We start from the raw sequence: 24,201 nt of genomic DNA, 5'->3' as shown, positions 1-24,201 counted from the left end.
AAAAGTGTCCCCCATATATATGGGACATGAAAACAGAAAGGTGGATGACTTCTGGAGAGGAAAGGGACCAGTAAAGATGAAGGAGGAACAAGGGGGGGGGGTCTATATAAAGAACTATACTGATATATATGTACAAAACCATCATAATGAGACCCATTGTTCTGTAAGCTATCTGAAACAGCAAAAACAAGTAAACCAATGTTTATGCTTCATTGTGGTTTGAATAGGAAATGATCTAACATTAAATGTGTGCACTGTTTTGGAAGGTTACAGGAGGCGGAGCCTTGGTGAGGAAGTGTGTCACTGAGAACGGGCTTTGCAGTTTGCCAGCCCAGGCCCACTTTCTGTTCTCTCTTGACTTCTTGGGTCCAGATGAATTGTGAACAACTAGGCTAATACTCCTGTAGCCAGGTCTTTGCTGTCACAGTGGACTGAATCTCCTTCTGGAACTGTAAGACAAAATCTACTTTTCCTCCCCAAAGTTGTTGTATGTCAAGGTTTTTTATTGCAGCAACAGGAAATTAACTAATGCATGGATGGAATTATGTATGCTTCCTCATCAGCTATATAACTCTAGGCTGGCTGCAGATATTAAGATCTGGGTAAAAATCTATCAATGGAAGCATGCAGGGAGAATCAGTGAGCTAGAGGAAATTTGTAATCAAGAGTACATCATAGTACTATACAGTAAACTTATTACCATGAGTATTGCATGTAGCACATCCCTAAGTAAGCCTTGTAAGAAACTTGCCTCTATCTAATTCAGTATTTATGTTACTGTTTGTTTGTTTGTTTTTACCCAAGAAAGTCGGTTGTTAGCCATTTGCCAGCACACCCTTGCTTACCTCTTTCTCAGGAATAGATAAATACTTCCAATCACAACACTGAAGAGGAAGACAAAGATGAGGGGCCCGATGATAATTTTGGCAATATTTGATGGGACATCTACTGCAACAGAATAAGAAGGTATAAGTTTAGGATAAGATGTATTGATAGCAAAAATTACACCACTGAACACTGGCTGTTGTCATCTCAGTACCTGGTATTGGGATGGAATGGAGACAGGAGGATCGTGAGTTCAATACCACCCTGGGCAATAAAGCAAATTCCTAGGCTATTTCAAGCAAGACATGGTCTTTACATGTGAGACCTATGTCCTATGGGCTATGTGATCAGCATGTGGGAGCCATGGCAACTGACGGCTGCTAAGAGGAAGAGTCAGTTTTCTTCAGGGATACGGCCAATGAGAAGCTACTCTATTTCAGTAGATGACCCTATACCTGATACACGCTGGCAACACTAAGTGGACTCAGGGTTTTTGGTGTTTGTCATAAAATTCACCTGAAGTTGAAGGGGAAAGTGTGGGAGACAGCTCAGTCAATAAAGTGCTTGCTTTGCAACCATGAGGACCTGAGTTAGAGCTCCACATAAAAGCATGTGAAAACCTGGGTGAGGTGTTACAGACTTGGATTCACAGTACAGAGGCATGATGGAGGTGGGTCTTGTATCTATCTGTTGCTTTCATTGGTTAAATAAAGAAACTGCCTTGGCCCTTTTGATAGGACAGCAGCTTAGACAGGCGGAGTAGACAGAACAGAATGCTGGGAGAAAGAAGCAGAGTCAGGCAGACGCCATGATTCTCCCACCCGACACAGACGCAGGTTAAGATCTTTTCTGGTAAGCCACCTTGTGGTGTTACACAGATTATTAGAAATGGGTTAGATCAATAGGTAAGAGCTAGCCAATAAGAGGCTGGAACTAATGGGCCAGGCAGTGTTTAAAAGAATACGGTTTCCATGTAATTATTTCGGGTATAAAGCTAGCCGTGCGGGCGGCCGGGTGCCAGGAATGTAGCCCGCCGCTCCTATTACAACAGAGGCAGAGACAGGAAGATCTCCCAGCTCGTGCTTCATCATGACTTCTGTCACCAGTTCTGGCCTGAGCAATCCCACTTTGAGCTTTCCTGTGAACTGACAGCAAACTGCCCCCTTGCACTTGCTGGCTCACAGCCCATAGGATATATTTGTAAATACCGGTGGCTGATTAAAACTTGGCAAACAAATGTTGTCTGTTTACAAGCCTTGTGTCCCAGCCTCCTCTCTTCTCCTTTAAGAGAAGGGAGGCTAGACTCAGAACAAAGTACTCTGAAAAGTTATAAAATTTTTGAGTTTTAACTTTTTTGAATTTTAATGTACTATTTAACAATTTATATATGTATACAATGTGTCTTAATCACACACACTCCAACGATTAATGACTTTAAAGTATATACTTTATTATTAATCAGTGTGTGTATGTATGTGTTTGTACATGTGTACTACTTGCCCACGGAGGCCAAAAGGTCGATCTACATCAAGTATCTTCCTATCGAGTTCTCTCTCTCTCTCTCTCTCTCTCTCTCTCTCTCTCTCTTTGTCTGCATGTTGTTTCTTTTGTTTGTTTTCTTGGAGAGAAGATCTTAGTATGTTAGCCCTCACTAGCCTGAAATACACTATGCAGACCAGGTTGGCTTGGAACTCTGTCTCTGCCTCCCTAGCACTGTCATTTCTTCTTCTATTTCTTTTTAAGATTATGTAGGGATAAGTCCCACCCCTTAGGGGGCGTGTTCGCCTCAGGCTAATGTCTGCCTATAAATTTGGCAAGCATGCTCCCAGCCGCTGCTTCTGCTTTCCTGGTCTCCGTGGGAACGGTGGTTCTGTAAGTCTATTTCCCCATTAAAGCTGTATATATTTTTACAATCTGTCTGCATTCGTTTACGCCGTTACAAGATTATAATACATCATTTCCCACTCCCTTTCCCCCCCTTCAATCCTCCATAAACCCTTCCTTGCTCTATACCTTATTTTTTGAGGCCGGGTTGTTCAGTGAACATAGATCTTACTGGTTGGCCAGTACACCCCAGGGATCTGCCCAAGTCAGGGTTACAGTTTGCGCATGGGCATGCCCAGAATTTTATGTGGGTGATGAGGATGTGACCTCTTGGTAGAAAGGGTCAGCAAACATGTCGAGCTGGTAATATCACAGTTTTGGTAGACCCAAAATGAAAGCACCTGCCACTTCTTTCCCTCGGTGCCATTGTTTAAAATGTTCTACCATTCCTACGGCACCGAGCACAGATCCAACCACCTGAGGTTGCTATGGAGACTTACAATAATCAGTCACGTAAAAATAGGTGGGTTCTGTCCAGGAGCCATTGCCTGCCAGGGAGGTAGCCCGGACTCGAACACTGTAGTTCCCTGGGGAGAGCCCTCTCAGCCTGCAGCCCCGCTCCAAGGCAAAATGCTTCCTGGAGACACAGAGGTGCAGCTCCTGGAAGAAAAGAAAAGGTGGTTAGTTGAGTTTTGCACATGGGCACATCCCTCCCAGGTATGCTCCCACGCAGGTCAATCAGAGAGAGTAAAAAGGAAGGAAGGATTAGTTCTGCAGGTCATAGGGTGCTGACTCCACACTCTGAGTCACTGTTAAAGTGCCATCTTTGGGTGCCAAAAAGAGACACAGTCCCGGGAGGAAAGGGTCCTCAGAGGAATCCTATCTGCTTATAAGGATTTATTATATGTTACTAGAACTCTGAAAGTTTCATGAAGTCATTTTTGCTATATTAAGGGCATATGGATAAACACGGCCCATCATCTGTCTTATGAAGTTTTATAGGTACACAATAACATTTACATGGAGTTCATGTTGCCTTCAGAGTACAATAGCAAAGTTAAGTATGTCTAAAACTAAATTATACTTCAATCATGAAATTATATTCTCTGCCTATATAGCAGTTGTGAATTCTAATTCCAGAGCCTATGGAGAGAGAAACATCATGAGGCAGAAGAAAGCAACTTATGAATACAGAGTCGATATATATGTAAAACACATATGAATATGTTCGCATGTTTGCAAATCTATAAAAATTAAATAGCTTAATTCTATCTGAATACAGAGCCCAGGATGGCCCCCCGAAAAAATGGGAGTTTAGGGCCTACAGGTGGTCCACTTAGTAAAGGGCTTGCTGCAGAAACACGAGTACCCAGTTCAGACCTGTAGCACCTGGTGAAAGGTGGGTGTTCAGCTCTCGGTGGGCTTCCCGGCAGCTTAGAGGCAGCTGTAACATCACTGAGTGTCAGCTCACAGTGGGCCCTTGGGTACCTTAGATATGACTTTGGAGTCTCTACTTTCTTTGCATGCTCACATCAAACACCACAGTGTCTGGTGTGGCAAAGAGGCACATAAGAAAGTTTTAAATAATGCACACTCCTGGACTGAGATGAATCTCCCTGAAGTGGAGCGAGCCCCATCTCATGACAAAGGACACAGTTTGAAGGACACAGCTAAAAATCTACACACAAATATGATGAAAGACTGGGTAGTAAGATGGCTCAGCAAGCACTTTAGCTTGAAGCACAGTCCAGTGACCTGAGTTCAATCGCCAGGACCCACACAGTGAAGGAGCAAGCTGATTCTCAAAACCTGTCCTCTGACTCCTTAAACAGAGCAGGCTATGGCATGGCCACATGCTCCCCTACCTCTTCATACACAATAAATTAATTTATTTTTTTTAAAATTGAAGTGATAAAAGAAATAAAAGATTCTCAATTGACATTTCTGTCTATCTTCCTGGAAAGATGGTCATCAGGGTTTCGAACTCTAATTAAAGACAGCATCTGATGTGAGAAGCAATGGGTAGCCGAGAAACTTAGTTCCTACCCAGTATTGTATACCAACTTCCAAAAACTAAAACATTCCAGTCTGGAAGGAAGTTCCTTAAGACTCAGAAAGTTCTAAAGGGAGGCTCTGAAAGGCTCAGGAAGTCCACACCTCACAAGTCTGAGGAAGTCACTAAAACTTCTGGGACCCACAAGGCCTCACCTTCCCTGAGGTTATGCAGCAGAACTGCTGAGGACAGGAGACTCTGAGTAGGAGGGTTCTCTGCAAAGTCCTGCAGAGAGCTCCCGGGTTCCAGTTTTCATGAGTTATCATCCAGGCTGTGTGGTGGGCTTTTGGTGATGCATCTGCTTTTGAATTATCCCCATGACCATAAGTAAGCCCTTATCCTTGCCACCCTAAATAACTCCCAGTAAAAAGTCATTGGCTCATCAAATTGGACTCTGGTCACACCCTTACTTTGGTCTGTCACTGGTCCCAATTTGTTCACATTTCCCCTGGAATAGTTCCATACAACACCAAGATCTAGAATCCTTACCTCGTCGCCATATCGCCGATAGCTCACTTCATACAGCACAATCAGACCATTGGGCTCCTTTGGCTCTTGCCACATTAAGTGTACAACATTGTTCTCAAAGATTTCATGGGTCACAGGGCCAACAATGTCATCTGCCTTAGCTATGAGAAACATTAAAAGCTCAGATATTAACTCTTGAATCGAAATTCATCCCTGCCACCAGGGTCTCAACAGCTGAGGGACCTGGTTGTAATTTTCCCACGTCTTATTTTCTTCATCAGAAAATAAAATAAACTCATGAAGTGAGAAGATAGCTCAGTCAATAAAACCCACGTTCAATCCCCAGAGCCCACACACAAGAGCTGGAACATAGTGTTCTGATAATCCAGTGTTGAAAAGATAAACAAGCCCATCCCTGGAACGCACTGACCAGCCAGCCAGACCAAATCAAGTACCAGACCCATAAGAGATCCTAAGTGGATGGCACCTAAAAAAAAGATGCCCATGGTTGATTTTTGGCTTCACCACACCTAGGCACACACATGGACACACACAGAGAAAAGATTAGAATACAGTGCGTGATGTTTAATGTTTATTGCCAACCTACATGATCTAGAATCAAATGAAAGATGGGAATCTGAGCTTGTCTGTGGGGGTTATCTCAATTGTGTTTAAGTGAGTTGGAGAGATCCACTTTGGGTACCACCATTTCCTGCTCGGGATATAGACTGTAAAAATGGAGAAAGGGAACTGAAAACCAGCATGCATGTGCTGTTCTCTTCTTCTGACTGTGGATGTGATAGAACCAGCTGCCCCAAGCTCCTTCTGCACTGAAATCCCAGGCACAGTGAAATGTACCTTGAACTGTGAGCTAAAATAAATCCTTTCTCCTTTAAGCAGCTTTGTTAGGACTTTTATCAAAACTACAGGAAAAGAAACTAAGACACTCCAGCAAGTCCCAACTACTCAGGAAACACTTGAGTAGGCAGGAGGACTCCCTAAGACCAGGAGTTCAATGCCAACCTCGGAAATAAAGGAAGAGGTCCGTCTTGGAACAAAAACAATAGAGAGAACACTTTACTTTTAGAAAACATCTACACTATGCAGAGAGGAGAAGACTTGTCTGTGGCCCAGTGGGTCTCCAACCCTGTAAATTGTAAACCCAGAGGAAAGCAAGCCCACCTTCAGGCATGGTCCGGGCACTGACGTAGGCAGCCACACTGCACCTCTCTTCTGGGGAGTCTTGGTTGCATGCCTGCAGCTCAATGCGATAGCCAGTGAAGTGTCTCAGGCCAGAGATGACAAGTGACTCCTTGTTCACCACTTTCTCAAATGGCCTGTGTTCCTCCTGACTCGTAGGTGCAATGGTGGAGGAGGTGTTAGGAAAATCTGGAAGTGTAGGCATGGTGGCTGTCACATTCCCCACCTCTTCAAGGGATCTTCGCTTTCGAGATGGCCTGTGGGAAGAGAGCGTGTGTGGGGGTCATGACATCACCATCTTAAAATAAAATTATACTGAGGAAAGCAATGCTTAATTAACTAAAAAGAGACTTGAGTGGAGGAGAGGTGCAGAGGACACAGACTGATTTCCACATAGATGTCTTTGTCAGAGACACTGGCTATGAAGGCACACCCACCCTGAATGTTCTTGACTCTAGGGCTACCCCCAAGTTCTCCTCAACATGCTTGATTGAAGGTTTCCAATTTTCTGAAGAATGGTCCATAAGGGGCAGAGTAAGTAAGATTTGGAAAGATGTAGGAGTGTAGCTATTGGGACAGGGGTGTCAAGGGTACTATCTACAGTTCCACACAATCAGTCTGTGATGCTCATGTACACATGGAAAGATGTAGGAGTGTAGCTATTGGGACAGGGGTGTCAAGGGTACTATCTACAGTTCCACACAATCAGTCTGTGATGCTCATGTACACATGGAAAGATGTAGGAGTGTAGCTATTGGGACAGGGATGTCAAGGGTACTATCTACAGTCCCACACAATCAGTCTGTGATGCTCATGTACACATATGCATGTGTATGCTCATGTGTGTGCAGCTTCACAAGGAGGCCAGAGGACAATCTCGAGTGTTCTTCCTCAAGTGATGTCCACCTTGGCTTTTTTTCTTCTTCTTTAAAGCAGTCTCTCTCATTAACCTGTAACTCACGGAGTAGGCTAAGATGACCGGTCAACAAGGCCCAGGGAACCACCTCGCTTCACTTCCCCGGCACTGGGATTACAAATTGAGTCACCATGCTGGGCCTTGTTTTTAAGACTTGTTTCTATTTCTAAGTCTTTGTATATGTGTGTGGGTATTTGCAAGTGAGAGCAGAGACCCTCAGAGTCCAGAAGAGGTCATCAGATTCCCTAGAGCAGGAGTTACAGGCAGATGTGGGTCACTTCATGTGGGTGCTGGAAACTGAGCTCAGGTCCTCTGTAAGAGCAGTAAGCATTTTAAATCACTGAGCTTCCAGGGTTTGTTTGTTTTTTGTTTTTACTCAATTTTTTGTTTTTACTCAATGCTGACAAGGCAAGCATTTCACTAACTGATCCATCATCCCAGGCCCTACATTGTCATTCAAACACGCATTGTTAACAGAGAGCGCTGTGAAACTTGAGAGGTGAAGCATCGATTCTTGGTAATGAAATTCTACACTGGGGTTAGAGCGAGAAAAAGAAAGAACCATTAAGTGGGCAGATGCCCCTGCCCCTTAAAGAGACACAGAAAATAAATACTGAGAGATGACACATTAAAAACTGCAGGAAGTATATGCGGAAATGTAAATTCTTCATAGCTCCCATGATCCACTGCTCCCTCTGCACAATTACTTTTGCTTATAAGCCATGGGAGCGTGATGATGATCCAGCCAGCTGCTTACTACACCTCCTAAAACATGAGGTTAAGAGAGCTTCCTGAACTTCCAGAGGACTTGCGTTAGTTTCCCAGCACCCAGATCAGGCCTCCTGCAACAGCTCCACAGAGTCCCACACCCTCTTCCGGCCTCTGCAGACACCTGCACACACATGGCATATGCTCACAGATACACAGAAATAAAAAATAAACTCTTTTTAAAAAGTCTTAAGATGAAGATTTCTGTTTGGGTATGGTTTTTTTCCTCAGCTAAAATTGGGATTTTCTACAAATGGTGTGTGTGCGGCTTTTATATACATATGTGTGTGTGAGTGTGTGTGTGTGTACACATGTTTAATTATTTCATATATGAGTACTGTATTTACATCATTTCCACCAACTCCTCCCATGTCATCCACTCCCTCTCAGGACCTTTTTCTTCTCTAATCATCATTCACACACACATAATATATATACACATATATAAAACCTATGTCAAATTTATTAACACACACATAGCTTATACAAATGTGTACGTACATGCACACACATACACACATATTTTATGGAGTCCATTTAGTGTTGCTCATACATACATGTATCTAGGGCTGATAACCAGGGACTGCATAATCTATCAGGGGCTCATCCGAGATAAACCATCTCTCTGGCCCCAGCACATGACCTTGCTGAAAATTCATTGGCTACAAAAGATCATCACTTAATTCATGATTCATCCTTCACTTAACATTTTCCTATTTTTCAAACAAGGGTATCCCCAAAGTACAGTTCAGTGATACAGTGCATGCTTAGCTTACATGAGACCTTAGGTTTGATCCAAAAAGAAAGGAAAAGAACATTCCTAGTCTTTCCTCACTATAGTTTTGATTACTGTGTTGTCCTACTATTTTCCAAAGCAGATCCTGGGAAGAAACTATGGCCAGGTTGAAAGAACTCTGAGCCTCTGGAAACCTGTGTGCCTGACGATACTGCACACTGTACATGGTACTGCCTGCAGCCTCACCCACCACCGTGACTCTGGACTTTGGAATAACATTAGAAAGCTAAGGGTTAAAAGCTGGGTTTTGTCTTTTTCCAAAATTTTCAGAGACATTACAAACATGGCACCAGATAGTGGAGTGGTCAGCCCTCACTGGAACATTGACACTCCCCACAGACTCAGACTCAGCCCTCACTGGGACACTGACACTCCCCACAGACTCAGCCCTCACTGGGACATTGACACTCTCTCCAAAAAGGCCCAAGGAGCATCATGGAAGGGAATACTTAGCCCAGCATGGCCTTGTCTCCCAGGAACACTTCTATCTCTGCATCTCACTTGAGATAATTGGATCTAAAGCCACAAACTAAAGACTGAGCATATTGTCCTTTCATCCCTCATTATGTACAATAGCCTTCTTAAGTGAAAAAAGAAAACAGCTTATTTATTAAGCCTCAATTAGACCCATTCATTTTTGTGAGCCTGAGATAATTTCTATACAGTCACAACTGAACCTGACAAAATAACCAGAATCCTCATGCCTCACAACCCACACTGGGGAGTCATATCTGAACATCTGAAGACCATGTGCACTCATCAAACACGCCAATGGGCAGAGAATGCATTTTGTTCTACCGAAATTTTTATTTTTAATGTTTATTATTATATTATTTTGTGGGGGGTATTTTTCACTTTCAGTCAGTACTCTCAAATACAGAGCCATCTCTCCAGCCCCTGCAGTTTTTAAGATTGAAAATCTATACCAGCTTTACTTTGGATAAGCCTACAAGCTACATGTTGGCCTTTTCTAGCAAAAAGGAAAAGGTTTTGTGTTTATTTAATTTTTGAAGTGTTGGGAATTAAACTTTACTTTTGCAGTATTGGGTACTAAGTCTTGTTTTATCTTATTTTCATGTGTTTTAACTTTGCACTGCTTGATACTGAGCCCTTTGCTCGGTTGCATTCACTGTTTTACTTTGTTTTTGCAGTACTGTGGGTTCAGCCATTCCTCTGCTTTCCACTTAATCTCATTTCTGCAGTGGGAAAGACTAAACCTATAACTTTATGCATTCATGTATTTATTTACTTTGGTTTTTTGAGTCAGGGTGTCTCTGTGTAGCCCTGACTGTCCTAGAATTCACGCTGTAGACAAGGCTAACCTCGAACTCGAAGATCCTCCTGCCTCTCCCTCCCAAGTGCTGAGATTGAAGGAATGCACAGCCAACACCTGGCTAATTACTATATTTTGCAGTATCTAATATTGAACTCTTGTTTTTCCTTTCTTTATTTTATCTTATTTTTAGGGTATTGAAGGTTGAACTCAAGGTCAGGCACATGCTACACAAGTAATCTGCCAGTGCACTAAAACCTTCCAGCTCAATGAAGTACTTTAAATAGATCTAACAGGTAATTAGAGGTTTCTCAGAAAGATGTCTGCAATTGCTCAGCAACTGCAGCACAGCGTGAGGACAGCTTTTTAAAGATTTAGTTTCACTAGTTTCAGGGGAGGGCATACACGCACATATAGTGCCCACGGACGCCAGAAGAGGGCAAGAGATCCCCCAGAGCTACAGGTGCTGGTGGTTGTGAGCCATATGGGTGCTGGGAACTAAACCCCAATCCTATGCAAGGGCAGCAAGTGCTCTTAGCCACTGAGCCATCTCTCTGACCCAACCTAATTTTTATATGCACTAGAAAACCAACACTTTTGTGTGAATTTACTTAAATGCTACAGTGGCTTTAATGTTTTACCCACAAGATCTCCAAGGTACTCAGCATCCCAATAGGATACTATAACAATAAAATAAAGGGCTGAAGAGATGGCTCAGTGATTAGTAGCACTGGCTGCTATTGCAGAGACAGTTCAGTTCCCAGCATCTACATGGCAGCTCACAACTGTCCATAACTCCTGTTCCAGAGAATCTGATGTCCGCTTCTGGCATCTCCTGGCACCAGGCAGTTACATGGTGCATAGACGTATATGAGGGCAAAATATCTAACCATATTAAAATAAAAATAAGTAAATCCTCAAACGTTATATCCAGTGAAAAGCCACTGTGTTGATGAATGACTTCTGACAAAGAATATCAACCGAGCCCTCTACTCCATTCAGAAACGTGACTTCATTATTCAACAATCCCACACTAAACCAGTGAGCTCAACCAGAGAATGCTGCCATGGCTACTCTGGAAGCTGAGCTGTTCCTGCTGTGGAGTAGGATGAGTTCAGGAATTCTCCTCAGCATTGTACCATGTCCAGAATGCTCCTCACCCCACTGAGCAATCTATCCCCAAATATCAACTGGGGATGAGAAATTCAGCTTAGGGTGTGGGCCACACAATTCATGAGCTTCACTGACAACAGATTATATTTCAATTGGCCACTAGAGGTCAGATCTAGCCTGGAAATAGAGACAGACAGTGCCAGAAATTCTTGCCTGCTACTGTGAACAAGGTCACAGCCTCAGGTGGAGAAGCTATCACTCTTTTTCAAACCACCACGTCGTCAAACGGCCTTCTAAGTGCTTGTTTAGCTCCTCACTGATTTGTGCTGCTCTCAGCCTTGGTGAGAGAAGCTTCTCGTTGCAGTGAGCAGTGATTAAAGCATTGACTCTCATCACTGTTCAAAGTGGTGAGAGTAAGTGCCTGGCTGCTCAGCCCCACCCAAGGTCTCTGCAGTGAAAAGCCTGTTCAAGAGTCAAACAGTGGGGAATATTGTCCTCTGGACACGACATGGCCATTGTGCTCAGAAATCCACGGCAGCTATGGTTACTTACACAAGACCTACACAAGATCAAGTCAGTTAAAAATTCCAACATGGGGTTGGGGCCCTGCCTGAGGAATTACTGTCAGTTGGTGGCTACTGGGGAAGGAGAGCCACTTTCCTTTGGAGTTGTGATCAGTGGTAGGTCAACATACATCAAAGAAAGGCCCCACACTCGTTCATAAATTGATAGCACTAATTCAATTCAGAGGGTTAAAAAATAAATATCTATTTTATTAAATCCTTCAAAGCAGCCCCTACCTGTCTCTCTAGACTTGCTTCGTGCTCCAACAAGAGCTAACAAAGTCTCATCTCCCTGTCTGTCTGCATTTGTCCCTAATGGCCTCCCTATGACTACTGTCCCTCAGTTTACTGCTGAAATTCAGCAACATTGTATTCCTTTGACCGGTCACCTTTTGTGGTCATATTGCATTGTCTAGAGACCCAGAGAAATGGTCATTAGGAAGGATGAGATTGGGTTTAATAAAAAGTAGAATTCCCTACCACCTGAAGCTGGAACTTCAAGCCTCAGACAGGGTTCTGGGTGTGTGCCCAGCTACCTGTAGTCAGATATTTAGTGAGCAATGCCTGGAGGGAAAATGATGCATTGGGGAAGGACCCAGGAAGTGTGCCCTTGAGTGCATATTTTAGGAAGAGTGTGTTAGTTAAAAATTTTCCCCACATTCATGCCCAGATTCCATTTCCCAGTGAAGGCATTTAATCGGAGAATTTGTGAAGCATCCAGTCTCAAGAGCTGCAGTTCATCACATGCAAAATAAGAAAAGCCCCAGAAATTCCTGATTTTGGGCTTAGCACCCCACACTGACTGAACAGTGACAGGGCCATGTGGATGTCCCACAGCTGAGTCATACCTAGTGTCCTTGGCACCACTGCCTGCAGAGGGTTTTCTGTGAAAACAAAATTCATTGCTTTGAGGACAGACAGAATTTCAACCAAGGGTGACTCTGACACCCCTGAAGCAGTACTCCCTCCAAGAAAGAGCACTGTTATGTTTGGGATGTGGCTTGACTCTGTTCCCCAAGGGTCACCTACTGGAGATTTGGAATTTGGGGTGGTAGTAAGAGGTAGTAGCAGAAAAGGAGTAACGGAAGTGGAATAGCAGAAGCTCTTTACTGGCTCTTCCCTAGTCTATACAGCTTCCCGTCTCATAATAGATACCCCTCCCACTCTGATGTCATCTTTTTTGGTATATCACCAAAACTGTGAGCTAAATCTATCTTTTTTTTTCATAATGTGTCAGATCTTGGCTATTTCATTTTAGTAACAGAAAGAAGACTAACACAAGTTCTGCCATCATTGGCCAGTGGAAAAGATCTATCAATACTTTTCCTGAAGTGCAGGGAATCCAGGAAAAGTGGGAGAAAATGACTTCAGAATTCCCATGAATGTCATATATGACTGTATCTAGCCATAAGCAATTCAGCCATTTCTCCAAATCCAGCATCATTTAAGTCCTGACTGTTTTGTGTGTGTGTGTGTGTGTGTGTGTGTGTGTGTGTGTGTGTGTGTGTGTATACAGGCCACCTTCTGAGACAGAGACTCACTGGTCTGGAATTTGAAGAGTTGGTTGAGATGGCTAGCCAATAGAGCCCCAAGCATCCTATGCTATGGGATACCTTCTTAGCTATGGGCTTACTAGCAAGTGCCACCACAGCTGGCTCTTTTAATGCGAGTTTTAGGGGTGGAGCTCAGATTCTCGTGGCAGCATAGCAAGAGATTTACTGGCTGAACCCCCTCTCCAGCCCAGCATTTTGGACTCAGTTACAGCAGAAGATACTATAAAGAAAGAAAAATGAAAATAATGGTTCTGGAGATGAAACTACTCAAGGGAAAAACGAGTGGACATTAGAAACACTAGAACTTTGTTCAGTCCCAGCATGGACTTTCTAGAACTTTGATATGCTCTGGAAATGGAAAATTCCATCTAATTTGGAAGATAGGTGGGCAGGGGAAAAGTCTGATGAAGAATTTGAGGGAAAGAGATGGAAAAGTACAAAGAAGCTCAGCAGCAGGCATATTCAAAGCTTGTGTTCTTGGAAACATCTGGAAGTTTCCAGAAGTATTCCTGGCTGTCATATCTGGGATAAGAGATACTACTAGAATTGAGCAGCTGCGGACTAAGAATGCTGGTCAGCACCCTTTTGTCCAGGATGGGTTCCGCCACACAGAGTAGCAAGTATGGATCCAAGTATGCAATGTTATGGTTGAGAGTCGTTCAGGCATAGACCCTTAAAATACAAGGAGCAATTACAAGCCCAGGGCATCCATGAGACCTACATTCTTGGGTTCAACCAACTATGAATCAAAACTATTTGTAGACCTGTCCGGCAAGATGCGCCCAGTGGCACGAGCATCACAAGAGGTAACCAATTGCTCTCAGGGATTTGAGGTCCACTCCACAGGAGGGAATTCATGATTCAGGAAGCAATGGGCTCTAATTGGGAACCTACCATTGCTGCTTTGCTAAATGAACATGTTATCAAACTACCCTTTAAAATATTTTTGTTTATGTACATATGTTAGTACTGTCTCAAACCTAATCAGAGAAACTTCCTTTTACACTTAGCAGAGACTCACAGCTGATCAGTGCTGAGAATAAGTAACTACTGAGTGTGCAGCAGTTGATCTGTATTGACTCCACTGCCGTGGCTCAGAGAATGAAATACACAGAAGTGGAGAGAATGCGAGAGCAGAGGATGGGGAGGAGTGCTATGAAATGCTATCTTTGGACATGACGTGGCCACAAGATCAATCAAGGTCACTCAACATTTCAGGGGGTCTAAAAATGAAGAGAAAGAGGACGACAAGAACAACATGAAGGAGGCAGACATGTCGATGGGAGTATAAGGGGAGAGTGAGGGTCAATATGATCAAGATACATGTATACATGTATGAAACTGTCAAAGAATGATTCTAGAAAGTTGTGTCATAGTGAACACATATAAGCATTTTTCTTGTTGTGGGGCCCATGTTACACAATATGGTGTAACAATTATTTATTTATATAGTATGTGCACTATCTGAAGATGTTATAAGTTATCTAAAGATGAAGGTATGAGTGGGTTCTTTGCAGATATTATGATGTTTATATAAGAGACTTGAGAATCTGTGGAGTAACCCTCGGGGTCCTGGAACCAATCCACTGGAGACACCAAAGGCCAACAGTGCTGTGTCAATTGTGCAGATGAGAAAGCTGGGGCACAGAGCAGTATGGTAACGTGCTCAGACCCGTACATGTAAGAGTAGAGAGCCCAAACGGACAGCTTCTAGAGTCCCTGTTATCAACAGCTCCACCATTCTGTAAGACATATGCATGGGATGGGCCTAGATCCAGCCATGTCTGCTGCTGTTTTCAGTTCAAATCAAACACAAGAAAAGGAATAAACTTGTAACCCACAGGTGTATTTGTGTGCGTGCACACACACACATGCATATATAAGTGCACGTGTCACCCACAGGCATATTTGTAATGGCACCCTCTCCAACACCAAGCTGAAAGACAGAAAGAAAGCCAGCACATGCTAAGTTCTGACCTGGGGACAAAAACCACATTATGCAGGTAATCCTCAAAGGTCTTCCTGAACGAAGACTCCTCCAGCTCCTTCAGGATCTGAGAGTCGGTCTTGGGGCAGGAGCAGCATTCGCTGGCCGAATCGTCATACTCGCTCTGATTGTGCTTCTGAGAATCATCAGACTCAAAAGGTGGGGACCAGGTCCGTGAGGGGAGCTTCAGCCCTGGGGAGAGGCAGAGCAGAGGGCTCAATCTCCGCCAGAACACACACACACACACTGAGGTCAGAGGTCCATCTTGGGTGTCATTCCTTAGGCCACAGCCACAGCCCTTCATTGGGGACTCTAGGCAAGCACTCTATCACAAGCCATGTTTCCAGACCTTTCCTCACTGAGATGGGGCTTCACTATGTTATCCAGTCTGACACTGAACTCACTCTCTACCCTAGATTGGCCTGGTGTCTCATTCCTGCATCCTCACCCTCCCAAAGGGTCAAATTACAGTCGTATAACACCAGTTCTGGAGTTATTGTGTGTGCTTGTGTACATTCTGTGTGTATATGTATATATGTATATGTATATAACATATGTATATATGTTACCTGTATCTATGTACTCTCACCTATGTGGGTGAATACAAATGCCAGAGGTTGATAGTGAGTGTCTTCTACGACCATTTCTTCATCTTTTTATTGTTATTATTAAGTTAATTTTATGGGGGAGCAGAACAAGCCAAGTTACACATGTGGAGATCAGAGGAACACTCAGGAATCTATTTTCTCCTTCCACCATGTGGATTCCAGGAATTAAAGTTAGTCTGTAAGACTTGGCAGCAAGTACCTTTACTTCCTGATACATCTGCCAGCCCTCCACCTTACTTACTAGACAGTCTCCTACTAAACTTGGGCCTCATACTTGCTAGGCTGGCTGGCTAGCACACTCCAGAGGTCTGCCTGGCTCTGCCTCCCCAGTGTGATGTCTACAGATGCACGCCACCACACCCAGCTTTCTTCTACATGGGTGTTGGGGACCCAAACTTAGACCCTTGTGTTTTTGTACAGCAAACCTGTTATCCAGCATCATTTCCTTAGACCCGAATTTGCCACAATTAAAAAAAAAAAGCAGTTGGTGACACTAATAGAAAGCTATTACTGGTGATTTATTTACACGACTGAAAGTATGATTAAATAAATACAAAACGTTGCCATTTAACCTTGTGTTGGTATAAAGTTAGAGGCACTGTACATTTACAGTGTGGCACAATCATTGCCTCATTCAACACTGACTCTCCATTTCCTCCTAAACTGGCCTCCATACTCTGCCTTCATCCATATAAATTTGACTATAGTTAGGCCTCCCTGTGAGTCTAAGCTCTTGGGAGCTGGTGAAATGACTCCATGGGTAAAGTGGCTGCCATGTAAGCATGAGGACCTGAGTCCAATCCCTAGCACCCACATAAAAACCAGACATAATAACACTCATCTTACTCCCCAGTGCTAGGAAAGTAGACACAGGAGGATCCCTGGAACTCGCTGGCGAGCCAATCTAGCCAAATTGGTGAGCACTGAGTTCAGTGATAGACTCTGCCTCAAAAAACAAGGTGGAAAGTCACAAAGCATATATCCAACATCAACCTCAAACACAGCCCTATGCATGTTTCCAGCAGAGTGTGAATCTGTGCATGTGAACATTGGGGAGATGGCTCAGTCCAAACACACGAGTAGAAATGTGTATGCATGCATAAACACACATGTGCAAATAAATTCTATGATGATCAAATATCAGACCATTTATAAACAGTCCTTTGTATTCATGGATTTAAAGTGGTTTTATGTTTGTTCTGAGACAGGGTCTCGTATAGCCCTGAATGGTCTCAAACTTGCTATGTAGGTAATGATGATGTTAAATGCCTGACCTTCCTGCCTCCACTTCCCAAATGCTACAGTTGCAGGCCTGTGCCACCACACTGGGTCTGTGTGGTGTTAGGAATGGACACGGAATTTCTTGCATGCTAGGAAGCCCTCTACCAGGCAAGCTAAACCCTCAGCCTCTGCAATCACGAGTTTCCATTTGCAGAATGAAAGTTTGCTGCATTTAGCCTGGAACTGTAGAGAACACCTATCATCATAGCACTTGAGTTTGAGGCCAACCTGAGTCACATGAAACCTTGTTTAAAAACAAAAACAAAACCAAACTTTCTAAAAGTTAGTGGGTTTTTTAAACAAGACAAAAACAAGCAAAATAAAGTCTTGGCCCTGCTGGAAGCATGGGTAGCAGGTGGTTTTGTACACTCAAATGTAGAGCCGACAGGTCAGAGCTGAGCCCAGGACTGGGCTTGCTCTCAAGTTATATAAAGTATGCAAGGAGATAAATCAACTTGCTGATCCTGGCCCAGGCGGGCATGATGTCACAGGCATGCATATAGCACATGATCTTAGAGTTGGGACTGTTCCCAGGAATCATCTGTCCTCCACCCCTTCTCCACAAAAGGAGACAGACTACTTGCTGCGTGACTTAGCCAAAACCAGACACCAGGCCAGGGGTGGATCTGAGCACAGACCTCAGCCACACCTCTCCAGCAGCCCCCTTGGCCTGCTTTTGCAAGGTCACAGGCCAGCTAAAAAGGAATCAAAGACAAAAGTCACAACTAAATGAACAGCAAATTTTCACCTTCTCAGATCTGAAGGTGGATTGCGGCAGTTTGTTTTGTTTTAATACATTTAGTGTGGTGTGTGTGTGCGTGCATGCCATTGTGGGAGGAGGGTCAGATTATAACTTTTGGCCCTGAGTACTCTCTTTGCACCATGTTGGTCTTAGGGATCACTTGGGTCATCAGGCTTGGCAGCAAGCAGCTCTATCCACCAAGGCATCTTGCTGCCCCATCCGCCAGGTTTCTTTTTCGATAACCCACTTTTAGCTATTGTGAAATATACGATACAGTGATCATGCAAGACAACTCCAGAACAGTTGCTATAGCTACTACTTCGGCAGCCTGTCCACTAGGCTTCTCCACTGTGCTTGTGCAGACACAGGTACACCTCAGGCTCTATAACCAGTGGTGGAAAGATTTTGAATGTTTCTATCACACGGAAATAGTGAAGACATTCACTACTCAGATTTGCTTTTTACATATTTTATGTATGTCTACGCACTGTGTGGCTCACGGCTGAAAGAAGCATTGGATGTATTTCACCATTATATCTCGTCCTTGTTGGTGCTGCAGTCTGCAGACTGCACCCAGGACTTTGGACACTCTGGGAAAGTGCTCATCACACAGCGCTGCATTTGGATTTTTGGCAGCTTTTAAAGTGTGAATCCACGTGCCATGTCTAAAATGTGTGTGTGCACTGGGGAGATGTCGAGTGTGGGTCTGTGTGCCATGTCTAAAATGTGTGTGTGCACTGGGGAGATGTTGAGTGTGGGTCTGTGTGCAATGTCTAAAATGTGTGTGTGCACTGGGGAGATGTCGAGTGTGGGTCTGTGTGCAATGTCTAAAATGTGTGTGTGCACTGGGGAGATGGTGAGTGTGAATCCACGTGCAATGTCTAAAATGTGTGTGTGCACTGGGGAGATATCAAGTGTGAGTCTATGTGAAATGTCTAAAATGTGTGTGTGCACTGGGGAGATATCAAGTGTGAGTCTATGTGAAATGTCTAAAATGTGTGTGTGCACTGGGGAGATGGTGAGTGTGAATCCATGTGAAATGTCTAAAGATCTGTGTGTGTACTAGGAAGATGGCAAAGGCAAGGGTCCAAGTTTGATCCCCAAAACCCATGTAAAAAGCTGGTTGTGGTGGGGTACATTTGTAGTACATTTGTAATCCGAATGCTGGGAAGATGGGGAAAGGCAAATTCTTAGGGGTCACTCATTAGCACAGGCTAGTGAAAGATCCTGTCTCAAATAAAAATAAAAATCCACAAAGCGAGGGCTGGGCTGTAGCTCGGAGGCAGAGTACTTGCCTAGTGTGCATGAGGCCCTGGGTTCGGTGCACAGTACCAAAATCTTAAAAACTGAACAGGTAAAAAAGCTTGCCCCCATACCGCTTGTGTTTGATCCCTGGTGCCCACATGGCTGGCAAGACAACAGACTCCTGCAAGCTGACTTCTGACCACTAACCTCCTCACACATGTCTGCCCACACAGAAAGACTAGGTAAATCAGTAAATGGAATAAAAGTATTTTTAATTCAAAGAAAATATGGGATGGGGATGCAGCTCTGTTGGGGTAATGTTAGCACCCATGCAGTCCTGCGTTTGAATTTCTGGCCCCGCATAAACTCAGCATGGTGATACAGTCCTGTAGCCCCAACACTTAGGAGGCAGAGGCAGGAAGAGCAAAAATCCAATGTCTTCCTCAGCTACACAGTAAGTTTAAGTTCAGTGGTCTTTGTGAGACCCTGTCTCCAAAAAAAAAAAAGTTTAAAAATAAGGTACACAGCATTCTTGAACATACATCCAAAGTTGTTCTTTGAGCTCTACATTCTACATACACGCACACATGACCTGTACACACACACATACGCACACACACATAAACACAAAGTGTGTCTTATGTGAGAAAGAATGGAATATGAGCAAGTGTGCACATGCACATGTATGTGTGTGTGTGTGTGTGTGTGTGTAAGCACACGTGCTTGTGCGGGTACCCTGGGAAACAGGAAAGAAAACCTGTGTCCCCATAAGAGAATCAAGATACAGCAACCGCATGACAGTTGCCTGTGCTCACCTTTGAGACAATAATCCAACTCGAACAGCTCACTGTCCTCTGCCTGCCTCTCCCAGTAGACCAAGTAGTGTGTGATGTTGCCATTGGGGTCAGAGGGGGGCTTCCACTTTAAGATAATCTGAGATGAGGAATTAGAAACCGATATGGGGTCCAGGGGGACAGAAGGATCTGCAAAGGAGAAAAGAAATGAGTTACCATGAAGGAGAGCAGGTAAGTTGTTGGGTGTACCTAAGCAGGGGATTGTGGTCCAACTGAAACCACAGCTCTGTCTGCTAGAGTTACTTAACATCAGAGAAAAGTAGGCAGTTAAATGCTTGCCCAGCCCAGGCGGGAATGACTGCCTATTCACACCGTGGATTCTGTGCCCACCATGTGTCATTCACTGCACAGACCGGCTCTGTCAGATGCCAAAGCCCTTGCTGTTGTGGACACTAGGAAGGATGTTCCTGGGGCCAAAGACAGGAACATTCTTTCGAGGGAAGAAATGAATTCTGGTTAACAGGGGAACGAAATCAAACCCAGTCACCTAACGCACTTGAAACCATCAAACTATATCTGTTTTTGAAACAGGCTCTCATGTAGCCCAGGCTAGTCTCAAACTTGATAAGGTAGCCAAGGATGTACTTTAACTCCTGTTTCTTCTACTTACCTCATGCATGCTTGGATGAGAGACATGCACCCCAATACCTGGTTTATATGGTTGTGGCGATTTAACCTAGGACTTCATACAAGCAAGGGAAGCACTCTACCAAGCCAGCCACATACCCAGCCCCAGATGGTGTTATTCAGATGTCACGCACCAGCCTACAAAACACAACCTAAACTCCCCCTCTGAAGAACAGTGGTACCTGAGGCTAGGTAGATGGCTCAGTGGTGATGCACTTGCCACAGAAGCATAAGGACAGGTCAGATCCCCAGCACCCACAGAAAGCCAAGTAGCGATGGCTGTAGCACCCTACCTATAAACCCGGCAGCCAGAGACAGAGGATCAGCAACCTCTGGGTGTACTGAGAGAGCCTGCCACAATATATACGATGGAAAACAATTGAGGAAGACTCCAGTGTCAACCTCTGGCATATGCCACATTCAAATATGATACACACATGCAACACATGTGTGCACGCACACACAGAATGTTGGAGGCTGAGAGAGTTGGAGAGGGTGAACATGGAGTTCTCAAGGCAAAAGCAAAAAGTGTGCAAAGAGCAGGGGGGTAGAAGGTTCTGGAAACTAAACTTTGGTCTAGATACTACATGACAGTAGAGATGGTGAAGAAGGTAGAACAATGGATTCTGTTCTGTGTGAGGGGGTTGCTTATTCTCTACATGTTGACATTTGGGGCAGAGACCTCTTGTCAACCATTCCACTTCCCAACTGTGACAGTAGAAATGTCTTTAGACATTGCCAGGCATCCTCCCTTCCCTGGGAGGGACAAAATTATCTCTACTTGAAAACTACTAAGCTAAGAAAAGGGGTTAATCTGGACAGAAATATAATGAAGTTGCTATGAGACACTATAGCCAGAAAGAAAAAAATAAAGAAAAATTAAAGAGAAAGTTAGCCGAGAGTGGCAATAAAACAAGACTGCGCCCTATGGAAGCTGGGAGACGCTCAAATGAAGGCACTCTTTCTATACTTGAAAAGTTCTCATGACAGAATAGAAAGAACATGCAGTAGTCCCTCCTTATCTATGTGGCACATTGTATACCTGCAGTGGATATCTGAAACCACATACAGCACTGAACCATCAGTGCTTCCCCATATTACATACCTATGATAAAACTTTACTAATACAAAATAACAGCAATAATAAAACAACTAAAATAATATATAGTAACAGAAGTTTCTTTTGTTGTTATTTTCTGGGAGCTTATTGTTTGTCTGTTTGTTTGTTTGCTTGCTTGTATGTTTTTAAGACTGAATCTTGGTCCTGCCTTGAAGTGATGTGTCCGACTTTGTTGATTCCCCATGGGAAGTCTTACCCTTTCTGAGAAGTGGATGGCGGAGGAGGTGAGGCAGGAGGAAGGGAGGGAGTGGGAACAGAGATAGCTATATAAAATGAGAAAAGATTGTATTAAAAAAATTCTTACATCAAAAAAAGAAAGGACTGGATCTCACATAGTCCAGGTTGGCTTCAAACTCAGTATGTAGATAGAGATGACCCTGAACTCCTGACCCCCTGCCTATACTTTGTTGCTGTTTTGAGATTGTAACAAGGTCTTGATACATAGCCCAGGCTAGTTTCAAACACACAGCAATTCTCTTGCCTCAGCATTCCAAGTAATAAGACTACAGATGTGTATAACCAAGTCTAGCTCTCATTTTTAATTAACTAATTATTTACTGATTGAATTAACCTCTCCAAAGATAGGTCTCACTGTGTAACCCTACATGGCCTAGAAGTCACTACTTAGACCAGGCTGAGCCTGAACTCAGAGATCCATTTACCTCTGCCTCCCAAGCAAAGCCTCTCGCCTCCCCATGACAAGTGTTGAAGACAGTCTTGTGCAGGTAACCACAGATGCTGAGTTCAAGAAGGTATGTGTTAATATATGTGTGGTGTGTGTGCATATGTGTATGTGTATATATGTGTGTGCATGTATGTGCATATATGTGTGTGCATTGCATTAGTGTGTACCTGTATATTGTAAATGGTTATGTGTGATGTTATATGCGTGTTATATATGACCTATGTGTTACATGGGGTGTCTTTGTGTTATATGTGGTATCTGTGTGAGTGTTATAAGTAGTATGTGTGTATTACATGTAATATGTGTGTTATATGTGGTATGTGTGCATGTTACGTTTGGTGGATGGGTGTGCATCTCTATGTGTGTGTGTTACATATAGTATTGTGCTATATGTGGTGTGTGTATTAACTGGACTGTGTGTGCTATATGTAATGTATATGTGTTATATATGTGAAGTGTGTGTTACATGTGGGGTGTGTATGTATGTATGCATGTGTGTGTTAGATGGGTAGTGTCTATGCATGTTCTGAGGCCAGAGGAGGAAGTCAGGCACACCATTCTATCACTGTCTACCTTACTCTCTTGAAACAGGATCTTTCACTAAAACTAAAACTAGGCTGGCAGCCATCAAATCCTAGTGACCCCCTTGTCCCTGGCCCATGAGCCAGTGTTCTGGGATTATAGACATGCTCATAGCCACACTCTGAGGCACGAACATGGTCACTACCAGCTTTCAATGTAGGCGATGGGAACAGCACTCAATCGTCCCCACTGAGCCATCTGCCCAGCCCAAGTGTTATCCTCTGGAAATATGAGCCTCAGCCTTTAGCTCCTCCAGAGGCCAATCACAGGACATCACTAAGTTGTCTACCAAAGGCAAGAGTCAGTTCAAGCCCACATTCACAGGACACACTTACTGGTGGCATCTGTCTGCACATAGATGATGTCACTTTTGGCTCCGTAGGTCCGGCGTTCATCTGAGAAGGTAACCAAGGTCTTGACAAAGATGGCATATTGGGTCCAGGGCTTGAGACCCCGCATTAGCCACCCAGGGTGGCTTGGGGTTTGAGACTTGGGGTCGTTGGACCTCTGGGGTGGGTCAATATCTACCACAGTCCAGCTGTTGGAGCCACAAGCATCCTGACCATCAAACTCCGTCACATTCTGATAAGGGCTTTTGAGAAATAAGAGGGAGAGCTAGGTTACTACTGTGTAAATGTCAATCCAGCACTATGTGGAGTGGGGACTTGGAGAGTTACAAGATGTAGACTCACTTCTTTTCTGTTTGGTGTGTGTGTGTGTCTGCCTGTATGTGTTTGTGGCAGTTCACTTGAGTGTATGTGAATGGACATGAAGGAAACAATCAGGTGTCATCTTCCTTGTTTTTTCTGTTTGTTGAGACAGACTCTAGTCCCGGCTGGCCTCAAAGTCACATCAATGTGCCGGCCTCTTGTCTCCTCATTATTGGGATTAATTGCATTCACACTTGATTCCCACCTTGTGATTTGAGATAGAGTGATCTTCTCTGGCCTGAAATTCACCTCATAGACTAGGCTAGCTAGCCAGAGACCCCAAAGATCTGCCCATTTCTGCTTCCTTGGAGCTGGGATTTCAAGTGTATTCCATGGCTTTCTGAAAGTGAGAATGTGTATGTGAGTGTGTGTAATTGTATGCATGTGCCTTCAGGGGACAGAGGAAAA

The 24,201-nt window shown here is 43.9% G+C and overlaps 1 protein-coding gene across 4 annotated transcripts in view; it reads right to left on the bottom strand.

Moving 5' to 3' along the window:
- The window catches only part of Insr (insulin receptor), a 130,722-nt gene that overhangs the window by 16,019 nt on the left and 90,502 nt on the right, over window positions 1-24,201 (bottom strand). Inside the window, exons 8-15 of one of the 4 annotated variants that reach the window (XM_075971211.1) lie at window positions 23,419-23,675; window positions 20,031-20,198; window positions 15,330-15,531; window positions 12,648-12,683; window positions 6,353-6,627; window positions 5,192-5,331; window positions 3,150-3,309; window positions 846-945 (exon numbers count right to left, since the gene is read on the bottom strand). In XM_075971211.1, coding sequence (XP_075827326.1) covers window positions 846-945; window positions 3,150-3,309; window positions 5,192-5,331; window positions 6,353-6,627; window positions 12,648-12,683; window positions 15,330-15,531; window positions 20,031-20,198; window positions 23,419-23,675 — 1,338 coding nt within the window. Of the gene's footprint in view, window positions 1-845; window positions 949-3,149; window positions 3,310-5,191; window positions 5,332-6,352; window positions 6,628-12,647; window positions 12,684-15,329; window positions 15,532-20,030; window positions 20,199-23,418; window positions 23,676-24,201 lie in introns of all 4 variants that reach the window. The other 3 variants (XM_075971210.1, XM_075971213.1, XM_075971212.1) reach the window with 3 other exon arrangements.

This window comes from Microtus pennsylvanicus, chromosome 1 (genome assembly GCF_037038515.1).
Source record: "Microtus pennsylvanicus isolate mMicPen1 chromosome 1, mMicPen1.hap1, whole genome shotgun sequence".
Classification (NCBI taxonomy): Eukaryota; Metazoa; Chordata; class Mammalia; order Rodentia; family Cricetidae; genus Microtus; species Microtus pennsylvanicus.
Note: the sequence above shows the minus strand (reverse complement) of the source record. Positions and strands in the feature narration are given on the sequence as shown.